The sequence below is a fragment of the Zeugodacus cucurbitae genome, chromosome 5 (assembly GCF_028554725.1).
Source record: "Zeugodacus cucurbitae isolate PBARC_wt_2022May chromosome 5, idZeuCucr1.2, whole genome shotgun sequence".
Classification (NCBI taxonomy): Eukaryota; Metazoa; Arthropoda; class Insecta; order Diptera; family Tephritidae; genus Zeugodacus; species Zeugodacus cucurbitae.
Genome location: NC_071670.1, coordinates 21,317,027 through 21,329,219, shown reverse-complemented (window position 1 = coordinate 21,329,219; position 12,193 = coordinate 21,317,027). Strand labels below are relative to the sequence as shown.

The window sequence follows — 12,193 nt, the reverse complement described above, 5'->3', positions numbered from 1 at the left end:
AGAAATATTAGAGCAGAAAGACATATGCAGCATTGGCACCAAAATTAATGAGAGAGAGCGAGCAAGATAATCACACCGACATGCCGTAAAAGAGGAGAAATGGTAACTTTTTTCCTGCTGCTAGAACAAAAGAGACCAAAAAAATAATACAAGCTTTCTTTACCGGTAACCAATATTCCATAAGATTAGTAACTGTACTCGTCTTGCAGGGGAACGCACTATGAAAAGCAAAAAATTTGTCATACCATAATACTCTGCCTATCGAGATGCCCCGTAAAGGTGTATGTGAATTCCCTCTATGTGGCAATAATTATTGCTTCTATAAACGGCGAGTAATGTTGATTAATTTATTTCTTGAAAGCATCTTAAAATAAAGTATAGTTAACATATTTCATATTTGAAAATTCGGCAAAAGTGAGTGAATCACGTCAATATCCTAATCCACGATGATTCTATATGAATCAAATAACTAACATGAAAACATTTCTATGTTGTCAGTGATTGTTTTGCTTTGCCAATTTAAAATTTATTTATGAACATGCATACGGATTGTCTGTATTATTGCAAGGGAAGACTTTACTATAGCAACGATTTCGGTGATAAAGTGGTTATGGTGGAAAGAGGAGATCTTCCAGGTTAAGACCCCCGGTGTGGCCTCCACTAGGGTTATTTTTTCGAAGCGCGGCCGAAGACCTCCAATGTAGTAAGTAATTCTACGCGAAAGAACTTGCCAATTAATCGGCAAAATTCCGATTACTGTGGCGCCGCGATCTGATTACACCGTTGGAAAGAGGACGTCCTCCCGATTCAAAAATATATAGGGTAATAGGTACCGCAGACGCCTAGGGTTATTTTTTTGAAGAGCGGCCGAAGGCCGCCAATGCGGAAAGTAGTTATACAAGAAACAACTTTTCATTTCCCCCTCTTTGCTAACTCAAGTGTTGGCTCGACCAGGGTTATTTTTTTTGAAGCGCGGCCGAAGGCCGCCAATGCGGAAAGAAGTTCTTTGCGAAAGAACTTTTCATTTTCCCCTCTTTGATAACTCCCGGTGTTATCTCGACCAGGGTTATTTTTTTGAAGCGCGGCCGAAGGCCGCCAATGCGAAAAGTATCTCAAACGAAAGATCTTTTCATTTCCCTTACTTATAGTACATAGAGTGAATATCATGAACTTTCCTTATATTATCTTTATATAATATTTTTATAGGGCATTTGTTTTCTGCATTTGGGGTATTTATTTATTTTGGTTCTTCTCATTCGTTTGGTTCTTCTCATTCGTTTTTTCAACATTAAGTGCGAATATCTCGAAAACTCTAAGTCAGCTGCAGCTTTATGTATATATATTCTTAATCTGGAGAACCTCCTCTTTCCAACGATACCCATTTTATTTCCGAAAGCCTGGGATAGTATACTAAAGCCGACCCATTTTTCACTTCAAATATTGGAAATTAGATTACTAACATTGGCACGATTCCGATTACTTTGACGGTCGGGGTTTGACAACTCCGATCGATATAAATGGGGTATCGGGTGAAAGAGGAGTGTCTCCAGAGCAGGAATATATTTAAAAATAGTTATTACGAAAATAGCTGTAAATAAATATTTAACATTTTACACAAATCTCTTAATTTCAACAATAACAAAAAGGGTTGCGGTTTGACAAGTAATAAGTGTTGCCATATCAGATATTTTGCAAACGAATTAGAAGAATCCAAATAAATAAATACCCCAAATGCAGAAAACAAATGCCCTATAAAAAGATTGTATAAAGATAATATAAAGAAAGTTTATGATATCAACTGTATGTACTATAAGTGAGGGAAATTAAAAGTTCTTTCGTGTAGAAATACTTTCCGCATTGGCGGCCTTCGGCCGCGCTTTAAAAAAATAACCCTATTCGGGCCATCACCGCGGGTTATCAAAGAAAAGGTAATACCGAGATTTTGCATTAGTCATAACACCATTATGGTTTATATATTTGGTGTATAATCCTTCTTTTTTCTGTTTATTTTTATTCTTATAATTTTTGCAAAATATTTGATATGGAAACACTGATTACTTGTCAACCTGCAACCATTTTACTATTTTTAAGACGAAGATTTGTTTAAAATGTTAAATATTTATTTACAGCTATTTTCGTCATAATTTTTATTAAATAAATATGCAGAAACAATGTGGTGAAGTGTATGTGTAAAATAAGTGCATAATATTATTAAAATATTCTGTATATATTGTGAAAATTCGAGATAAAAGTTGTACTTTTTTCATCTTTAAGTGCGAATATCTTGAAAACTATAAGTCAGCTGCAGCTATATATATATTTATATATTCTTAATCTGAAGAACCTCATCTTTCCAACGATACCCATTTTATTACCGAAAGCCTGGGATAGTATACTAAAGTGAAAGAAATTTTTCACTTCAAATATTTGAAATTAGATTACTAACATTCAATAAAATTCAAATTTTACATTTATTTAAAGTTTTTTAAACAAAAATTACTTATTTTAAAAATCACTTTTCACTCTAAGATTTATGTGTTTACAATTATGCGGAAAACGAGCGCTGCCACATAGTAGATACCATATATAAATTCCCCTTTTTGAGAAAATTCCTCTTTTTTTGCCAAAATTTCTCTTCTCTTATTTAACAAAATAAATGTTAAAAATCATATCGAGGACAGTCTCTTATTTTGCTAACACTTGCATTGGCTTGGTCAGAAAAGAGTTCTACGCGAAAAAACTTCGAACACACCTGGTTTTGGCTCGACCAGGGTTATTTTTTTAATGAAAAGGGTTCTACGCGAAAAAAAACCCTGGAGAAAGCATATTTGGTCACATCGTCCTTCTTTTCCGTTGGGGCGTGGGCGCAAATAAGAGATATGTTGAAGAACCTCGCTTTTATGCGGATTGTGGCTAGACGTTCATCCACCGGGGTGAATGTCAGGACTCGGCGACGGAGTCTCTCTCCCACCACAAATCCAACACCAAATTTGCCCTCCTTTATATGTCCGCTGTAGTAGATGTCACAAGGACCCACCTTCTTCCGTCCTTGTCCCGTCCATCGCACTTCTTGTATGGCGGTGATGTCAGCCTTAAGTCGTATGAGGACATCAACTAGCTGGGCAGAGGCACCTTCCCAATTAAGGGTCCGGACATTCCAAGTGCATGCCCTTATATCATTATCCTTAAAACGTTTGCAGGGGTCGTCATCAAAAGGGGGGTGTCTCATCCGAGGCTTTTTTTTCGATTTTTCATTGGTACTCCGTTTTTATGTGGTGGGTCCCAAGCCCTACACACAACCGCAGAAGCGGGTTCGCCTTCTCACTTTAGCTCGCCTGGTCTAAAACCGGAAGTCGTGAGCTGCTTGAATCATGTGGAGAAGAATCGTTTCTGGTCACTCCCAAGTGAATGACAATCAAAAACTTTCCTCATTTACGTGAACTTCTACATATGATTCCATCCTCAATTTTTGCATTAAAGACCTTAAATAAATCTATATTTTGAATTAAATTGAATGTTAATAGTGTAATTTTCAATATGTGATGTGAAAAATGTGAAAAAATAGCATTACAGTGTGTGAAATACCATGTGTTATTTATAGAAAAAATTGAACTTTTAAACATGAATATTTCAAAAACTGTAAGTCCAATAAAGAATAAATAATTTATTTATATTCCTTCTCTGGAGAGCTTCCTCTTTCACCCGATACCCCATTTATACCGGAGTTATATCGGAGTTGTCAAACCCCGACCGCCAAAGTAATCGGAATCGTGCCAATTAATCACATAACACATGCATCAATGCAAAAGTGGGGTCGGCTTTAGTATACCGTCCCACGATTTCGGGGTTAAAATTAATATGGGCGGATAGAGGAGGATCTCCAGATTACGAAGAGAGAGTTCTGAGTCTCAGAATTTAATTAATTTATCTCAGAAACTATAAGTTTGCGGCGGTAATAATTATATATATTCGTAATCTGGAGATCCTCCTCTATCCGTCCATATTCATTTTAACCCCGAAATCGTGGGACGGTATACTAAAGTTTTCCCCAAAAGTGCGCGCATTGGCTGCTGTTAACTCGTAAGCGGTGCGAGATAGCAATTTTTTTTATTTAGTAAAAAGTGTTTATTTTGGGCTAATTAACATAAAAATGGTCTCAAATCTTGGCGCCCCAGAATCTAAAATCGTGTTCTTTCCACATATGTATTTATTTTATATTATTTATTTAGAAATTTGCTTTGGCTTTAGTATAGTATCCCCTTTGCTTTTAATAAGCATTTTGATTTTTATTCAATTTTATCAATTCACACAATAACAATAGGGTTGCATGCTGAGGAAAAATAAGTATTGCCGTATCTAAACGTTTATCAAATGAATCAAAATAAATAAAATAGAGGGATTTTACACTAAATTATATCTCGGGGTGTTCTCAGTTCTTTCAAGTAGATTTACTTTCTGCATTGGCGGCCTTCAGCCGCGCTTCAAAAACATAGCCCTGGTCGAGCCAACACCGGGGTTAATCAACGTTAGAGAAATATTTAAATATTTTTCACTACCTATCATAGTTTAGTGGTTCTTGTATATGGGCTATAATCCCTCCTTTTTATATATTTTGATTCATTTTAAAATATTTTAGATATGGCAATGGTTATTTTTTGTCAGCATGCAACCCATTTGTTATTGTGTGAATTGATAAAATTTAATAAAAATTAAAATGCTTATTAAAAGCAAATTTCTAAGTAAAATAAAAATTGATGAAAATAAAAAAAAATCTTTCGTGCATTGCTTTTTTTATCATGAGAAAGGAATAAAATTATTATAATTCATGTCCTTTTTTATTCACTTTTATTCGTTTGTAAAATATTAAGATTTGCCAACTTTTATATATATTCGTAATCTGGAGATCTTGCCTTTTCATGTCTAGTAATATTACAAAATTTGTTGGCAAAACAAGCAACATATTAGCAAAATAGTGGCAAATATGAAACAGCGGTACAGCTGCAGTTATTACGTAGCTTGAACGCACCCATATTTTCTCCCACTCCAACTGAATAGTCGTCAAATCTTAACCCCGAATGTTCTATTTACTCACTGACAAACGGTACGTTTGACCTCTACGACCATGATCATTATGTATTGGACAGTAGAAACACTATAAATAAATAAAGTCCTCCAGTTTTGCAACGAATATTCATTAATTCACGTTTTTCTATAGACGCACGAGGACCCACTACGATACTTAAATTGATCTCAGCGCCCGACCATTTTTAAAGTTAAAATTTCAATAAAAAAGGACCTAATATATCACTAAATGCTAATTGCTTCTTATTGCTAATTGTTGTACTGGCGCCAATAACGGTAAAAATGTTCTTAGCTGCGTAAATGCTTTACGTTTTCTGTTTAATTATAGTTTATATCAAGTTAAAAATATTAAAAGAAGTATATTTGTATTGTCCTTTTGGAAAATAATTTGTCCTTTGAACCATTTTTCTATTGTGAAGTGCCTAAATATGGTAACAAAACTTGCTTAGTGCTGCGATAGAATTTTTAATGTGGTATCCACATCAGAGAGCTGCAACGGATATATCATTTTCGTGCACACTCGAATGTCCACTCTGATTTTGTTTGATCAAACTTTTCGGTATGAATACACGTATTGATCGCTTGGAGACATGTTCAAAACGAACGAGCCTTTCGCGACACTCGAAACACAAGCATATATGCTTGTTTTAACAGAGTGCCGAGTTGACACTCGTTTGTGAACGAGCTGGCACTCTAACCCGATCGTATTGAATGTGATCGAGTCACACACGAGTGTGCACAAAATTTCAGAATATGTATGTATGTAATTGGCAGTCATGCTATTATTGCGTAGTGATTGTCAACGATTATTGGTTTTGTTTGTTTTGTTTACTTTTTATAATTCATAATGACAACGATAGAAAATTCGGGTTGTGAGAACATTTCCAATGGCACAAGCACCTTATCTGGTCTACACCTGAAATTTGTGATTTAAAAAAAATTAAAATATTTAAGTGCAATGAAATGTTTTTTATTTATGATTTATGAATTAATAAATAAAATAAGTTTTGAGTGAATTCTATTCTTAAATTGAATTATTCTTTTATAATATGTACTATGTACGTCTAATATTCAAATTATTCAACCAAAAAAGCTAAGACAGAACGCGTCATCCCGACGCCAACATACATACATATGTGTGTACGTATGTTTATCTATTATTTTTTGGTCTTCGAGTGCCACTCGAGTGTGTCGATCACAATCAACACGTGCACGACACACCCGAAAATATAATATACATAAAATCCGAGTTTGCTGCTTGCACTCGAAGATAGGACCGTCGTGATTGTTCGTTTGCGTTATTTTCGCTTCGGGCTCCAAACTCGATCGAACACGTGTTTGAAGAGTGTTACGACACACTCGTACCGAATTTAAGCTAATGTGATTGAACACACTCGAACATACCCGAAGCTGCTCTCTGATCCACATACTCTGTTGTACAAATACAACTGGATAACTTTGTTGTTGCTTTCACATGTAAAATTTTTGACAAGCGATCAGCCCAAAGATAGCAGGCAGAGTAGTGACCAATATATGGTTATTGATATACATATAATAGTATTGTTTTTATTTTCTTTATTAAATACGTACCGTACTTGTCCAATGAATTACGAACGTAGGATGCAGAGTTCTTACTTTAATCATTAATAAAAACATAAGCATTTGGCGTATTTTAGAAAAAAATTCTATACTTTATATCTTACTATGTTTGCATAAGTTTTTGAAATAAAAGCGAATGAAGTTGCCACAATAGAATGAAATATTAAAAAGCGTTAAATGTTTGAACTCGTTCGTAATTTATTGGGCAAGTACTGTACATTGTAATAAATGATACTTGAACAAATCATAGATTTTACTTTAAAATCGCTATCGTTTAACTTACCGAATATGAAAAAGGCCATTCCGATTTCCAAATAGGGCGACAAAACGATTTACTGATGTTAGAAAAACGCAACGTTTTACAGAACATGTCAACAACATGTCATGTAAAAACGGAAACTGTGAAAATATTGCCCATATACACCATTGAATTAAGAGGAATGAGTTTGGTCCAATACCCAAAAAGGTAGATTTTGTCGTATAGTATTATATACATATATATAATAGTGGTACTCATTTAACGTTGCAATGATATAAATATAGTAAATTTGCAATATGGCAACAAATGTTAAATGAGCGCTCTTTGGCAATATTGTAGTAATATCAGCTTATTGTGAATTAATTGTAAGCATGCCATGAATACCACTGAAAAAGGTCTCGCATATTTGCAAGATTGTCGTAAAATGAAATGCATAAAAATTAACAGCTGTTTTACGATATTGTAATTTTGCGATGTTGCCATACGTTTACGACGTTAAATGAGTACCACTAATAAATATGAGTAGACATTGCTTACAAATCATTAAAAAAATAACAGCACTTTTTTGTGCGATTTGTTCTCGCTGTATGCATTGTAAATACTACCGCAGTACTCATTGTGAACAACCGTATATGTTAAAATGGCAAACAATTACCCCGAGGTTAGCTTTATAATTAGTAGTTGATGCCAGCTATCAGAAAATATTTCCAAGATTAACTTGCCCGAAATGGCATACTTATGTCATTCCTATTCATTGAAACACTTTCATGTTAAGTACTCAATAAAATGTTATTCTTCCATTTCGGTTTCATGAAATTTTTTCATTGAAAATTAAATTCTATATAATTTTAATTTTTAATTTTATTTAACTTTGTACTTAAGTTTTCTGGTTTTCACCATTATTCAAAATTGACATACAAACAATGAACAGGCATGAATGTTAGAAAGAATAAAAGCATATTTATGTAAACAAAATTTTTTATTTATTTTCAGAATGGAAAAAAAATTTTGGAAATCAGCTGATAGAAAAACGTAACCATTGTTACATATGACAATAGGCGTGTTTTATTTGACCAGCAAATTAAGCTGTTAGCTTATTTTGTATGGAAGACTTAGCCAACATAATTATGTTGGCTTGTCATAAGCTATCATAGCTTGTATATTGAACTAGAGGCATTGCCAGTTCATCGTTTTTTTTTTCATTCACAATAGTTGGGTTTTTTCCAAAAAGATGTAGTTGGCAATAGCGAGAAACCCCATTTTGACAGATAAAAATATAAACAAACCAAAATTTTAAATTCTATAGAACTTTATCCATATTTATTTAGACCATCCCGGATCTAATAATGATTGTAGATTCCTTACAAGCTCAGAATATTATATATAATATTATATAACAGCGGTAAACAAAAGGAAATTTGATTTATAAATTCAACTTTTTTTTTCAAATAAATTACATTTCAGCTGAGAGTTCGGGCCCGCATTGCCAACACAATTCATTTTTAAGCGAAGATATGAAATAAGCTAAATGCGTTTTATTTGTCCATGATTTAGCTATTAGCTTGTGGTGGTCAAATAAAACACGCCTAATATTTAAATAATAATTAATTGGCAAAGCGAGATCATTTAAATAAAAATTAAGTCAAATGGTGAAACTGAAATAGATAATTTTTCACTTAAATTTGTTTCGTGAAACCGACTGTTAATAATTGGAAAGAATTTCTTATTTAATTGATATTTCCATATAAAAATAGTTATAGAAATATTGCTTATGTACATTTTCAGTTCCTAATTAAAAAGATATGCCTGTTAGTTATGCAGTACCAGCACTTCCTTCTAATTCATCTCAGGAAGGGATCCGAGAGACGATGTTGTATAGTGGATCAAAATTTAAAGGATTCCAAAAATCTCAAGGAAATTCTTACGATGTAGAAGTGGTTCTGCAGGTATATTATTAATTTTGAAATATAAATTTCATATTAAATGAATTTGCAATGAAGTGCTACTTTAAATTGTTTCTATTTATATTAGAGCTCTTAGTATTCGACTAACCAAATTAACCGGATAGGGATTATTCAAATAATAATATTCGGTTTGCAGTATCCGGATAGTAGTAAGCTGTCGATTATTCGATTAACCGCTCATTTCCGACTATCCCGTTAACCGTTCGTTGTCGACAATTCGAATAGTGGAAGTTCATTAAATTTCTATTTTTATTGAAAAAAGTGAAACTCACGAAAAATGAGCACAATTTACATCTTTACAAATAAAAACAAACAAAAACAAGTAAGGGAGGGCTAAGTTCGGGTGTCAAAAAACATTTTATACTCTCGCAATTTATTGATTTAATGTTATTAATATAACAAACAATTTAAATTCCATTGAAAGTTTGGAAACCCTAATATGCAGTATATGGGAGATAGGGGAAGTTATGACCCGATTACTCATCTTTCGCACGGAAACATGTCATTAAAATAAAAAAATATTTTCTCGGAATTTCTTCCAAATATCTGAGAGACTTACCTATATTTTCGGTAAAAAATTTTTAGAAGCATCGAGGTCCTCATATTCGATATACAGGGTCTTGAAAACGTATGGACCGATTTCGGTGATTTTTAGAAGGGCATGTCACTCTTTAAATGCAGTATGTTTGCAAAGTTTTGTTACGATATCTCCACTAGTGCTTACTATATATATTGTAAAGTACACGATTCAGATCGACTTCAAAATTCTGGTATATGGGAAGTAGGCGTGGTTGTGATCTGATTTGGACTATTTTCACAACGTATCATTGGGAAGCTAGGAAGATATTATAAACCGAATTTCATTGAAATTGGTCAAGTAGTGTCGGAGATATGGTTTTTGACCCATGAGTGCGCGGCGCCACGCCCATGCTCTATTTTGTAAAAAAATCTGAGTACAGCTCCTTTCTGCCAAGTCAAGTTACAGACGGACGGACGGCCAGATTCAACTCCACTCGTACCCTGATCATTTATATATATAACCCCATATCTTACTCTTTTATTTCTGGGTGACACAAACAACCGTCATGTGAACAACTTTAGCAACTTTGTTGCGAGGGTATAATCAAAGGCTGCTTGGATTTCAAACAATTCTCATTTATTCAAATACTCGCAGCAGAGCAACTATTCGAATAGTCGCAGCAGAACAACTATTCGAATAATCGTAGTAGTACGACGTAGTAGTGTTGCTATCGATTATACGAAATTGTACAATTTCAACTTAGAGAGAATCGAGTTGTAAACTGTAATAGTCATAACACCGTTTATGAAATTATTTCCAATAAATATTTGCATATATAAAATATTACTTTTATATTTTAGCATATCGACTTGCAAAATTCATTTTTGTGTGGATATTTAAAAATTAATGGATTGACATTCGAATTTCCAACACTTACAACATTTTTTGATGGAGAAATTATATCGAAGAAATATCCATTTTTAACTAGAAAATGGGAGGCAGATGAGGACGTTGACAAAGGTCATTGGGTAAGAATGATTTAGAAATAATTCTATCTAGTGTTTATAAAAAACATCGCTGTCATCTCAAAGGAACATCAATACGCATTAATTTTTAAATCGTACAAATTATATATTATAATTGATATTTTGAGTATTTATTTTGCATAAGGGAATCTTTCAATAGAGTTCCTGAGGCTTGCTCCTTTGAAAGTACTTTACCGGATATATACTTAGTTTAACTAATTTATTCGTCATAACGAGTTCATATCAGTCGTGTGTTTTTTTCCCTTTAATGTATTTACTTTGTTTCCTTCTTCTACTTCTAGAGTAAATTTGCTGCTTTTTCTGAGTACGAAGAGACATTTAATTCAGATAATTTCGATTTTAAAAATTTGGCAAACAGCGACTATGTCTTTATGCGATGGAAGGAACATTTCCTAGTGCCAGATCACACGATAAAGGATATAAATGGGGCGTCTTTCGCTGGATTTTATTATATTTGCTTTATTAAATCTACTGGCAAAGTGGAAGGTTATTATTATCACCGCTCATCAGAGCTATACCAATCTATTGAGTTGGAACATATACCTGAAAATTCTTCGGAAGTGTATGAATTTAGATAAAATAAAAATAGTTATTTATTCGAAATTTTTAAGTCTTTTGCAATATATATCTATCTAATACAAAATGGTTTAAGTGTATTAATTACACTGTGATAGTTTTTTTTCAAAAAAAAAAAGACAATACCAAATTCGACGGTTTTCTCCTATTTCGGGTCCTACGAATCGAACTGTATCATTACTTTTTTGAGTTACAATCATGGTTTCATACAAAAATTTTTGTTGAAGTTTTTCATCAAAGTTGCCCATTGTAAGAGAAAGGCATATTTTTCTTCGGTCTCTAACTTTTTTAATGTTGACTTTTTTGGTAAACTTCTCAGACTTCTCAGAATAAGTCCGTCTTTAAGTTCTTAGATGACTGTAAACCCCAAAATCAATGTTTTTTGTGTCCTTATAGCCAATATGTCGAAAAAACTGAAATTTAATCCATTTTTTTAATGTTTTTTCCGCACTTCAAATTGGTCTGGTAATCGGGTCACAAATTAAAATTAGTTTTAATGGATTTTGAAGGTAGAGGTATTTATTTTACCTTATGGAATTAATTAAGTCTAACCTGGTTTATCTTTTTTTGTTAAGTTAGGGTTTTATGTTATGTTAAACTTCGTCTTTTTCATATACCGATCGAAATAAATAAGTGATGTTGTATTTCTATTCTTTCTTTTCTGTTTTATTTCACTTTATGTTTTCTCCCTTTTGGATTTGTATGATTTGGCATTTGTTTTATTTCACCTTATAAGATTACGTTTTCCCTTCGAAAGGGTTACACAAAATAATATTTTGAGTTTATTGTTAAGTGTATACGAGGTACAATATGTCTTTTTTTTTAATTTATGTATATTAAGAAAAAAGATTGGGCCGCCGGAAGGTTTGTTAATCGAAAGATGTTGCAGGGTGGTTACCACGTTGCTGAGGCCGATTGGACGAAGGGATTGTGGCCTAGTCCGGTGCCGCCGTATAGCGTCATAATGTTGCCACGAACGGGAGTCCTCCGGAGAGGTTATCGGCCTTTGTTGTTGCTGCCGTTTTGGACGTCTTCTACCCCCGCGATTGTATGGAGCAGGGTGTCGCCCGGTTTTGGGGCTGATATTGCGGTGCAGGAGCGAGTGGTGCGGAGGCATACACATTTGGCACAGATAACTGGACGTACA

At 33.6% G+C, this 12,193-nt stretch overlaps 1 protein-coding gene across 2 annotated transcripts; it reads left to right on the top strand.

The window, feature by feature from the left end:
- The first annotated feature begins 267 nt into the window (after positions 1 to 267).
- On the top strand, positions 268 to 11,073 carry LOC105220422 (glucose-induced degradation protein 4 homolog). 2 transcript variants are annotated; one of them, XM_054231701.1, is made up of 4 exons: positions 268 to 414; positions 8,726 to 8,886; positions 10,285 to 10,452; positions 10,752 to 11,073. In XM_054231701.1, exons 2-4 carry the CDS (start codon positions 8,743 to 8,745, stop codon positions 11,046 to 11,048), a joined length of 609 nt encoding a protein of 202 aa, XP_054087676.1. In that variant the 5' UTR covers positions 268 to 414; positions 8,726 to 8,742; the 3' UTR covers positions 11,049 to 11,073. The 2 variants fall into 2 exon arrangements, with proteins under 2 accessions (XP_054087676.1, XP_054087677.1); XM_054231702.1 differs by lacking the exon at positions 268 to 414 and adding an exon at positions 421 to 703.
- Positions 11,074 to 12,193: the final 1,120 nt, after the last annotated feature.

What these genes read in the sequence shown, in the direction of transcription:
- LOC105220422 (XM_054231701.1), top strand. Translation starts at nt 8,743, where the DNA reads ATGCCTGTTAGTTATGCAGTACCAGCACTTCCTTCTAATTCATCTCAG. An exon ending in ATGTAGAAGTGGTTCTGCAG is followed by an intron (nt 8,887 to 10,284) that starts GTATATTATTAA and finishes TTTATATTTTAG; the next exon opens with CATATCGACTTGCAAAATTC. An exon ending in ACGTTGACAAAGGTCATTGG is followed by an intron (nt 10,453 to 10,751) that starts GTAAGAATGATT and finishes TTCTACTTCTAG; the next exon opens with AGTAAATTTGCTGCTTTTTC.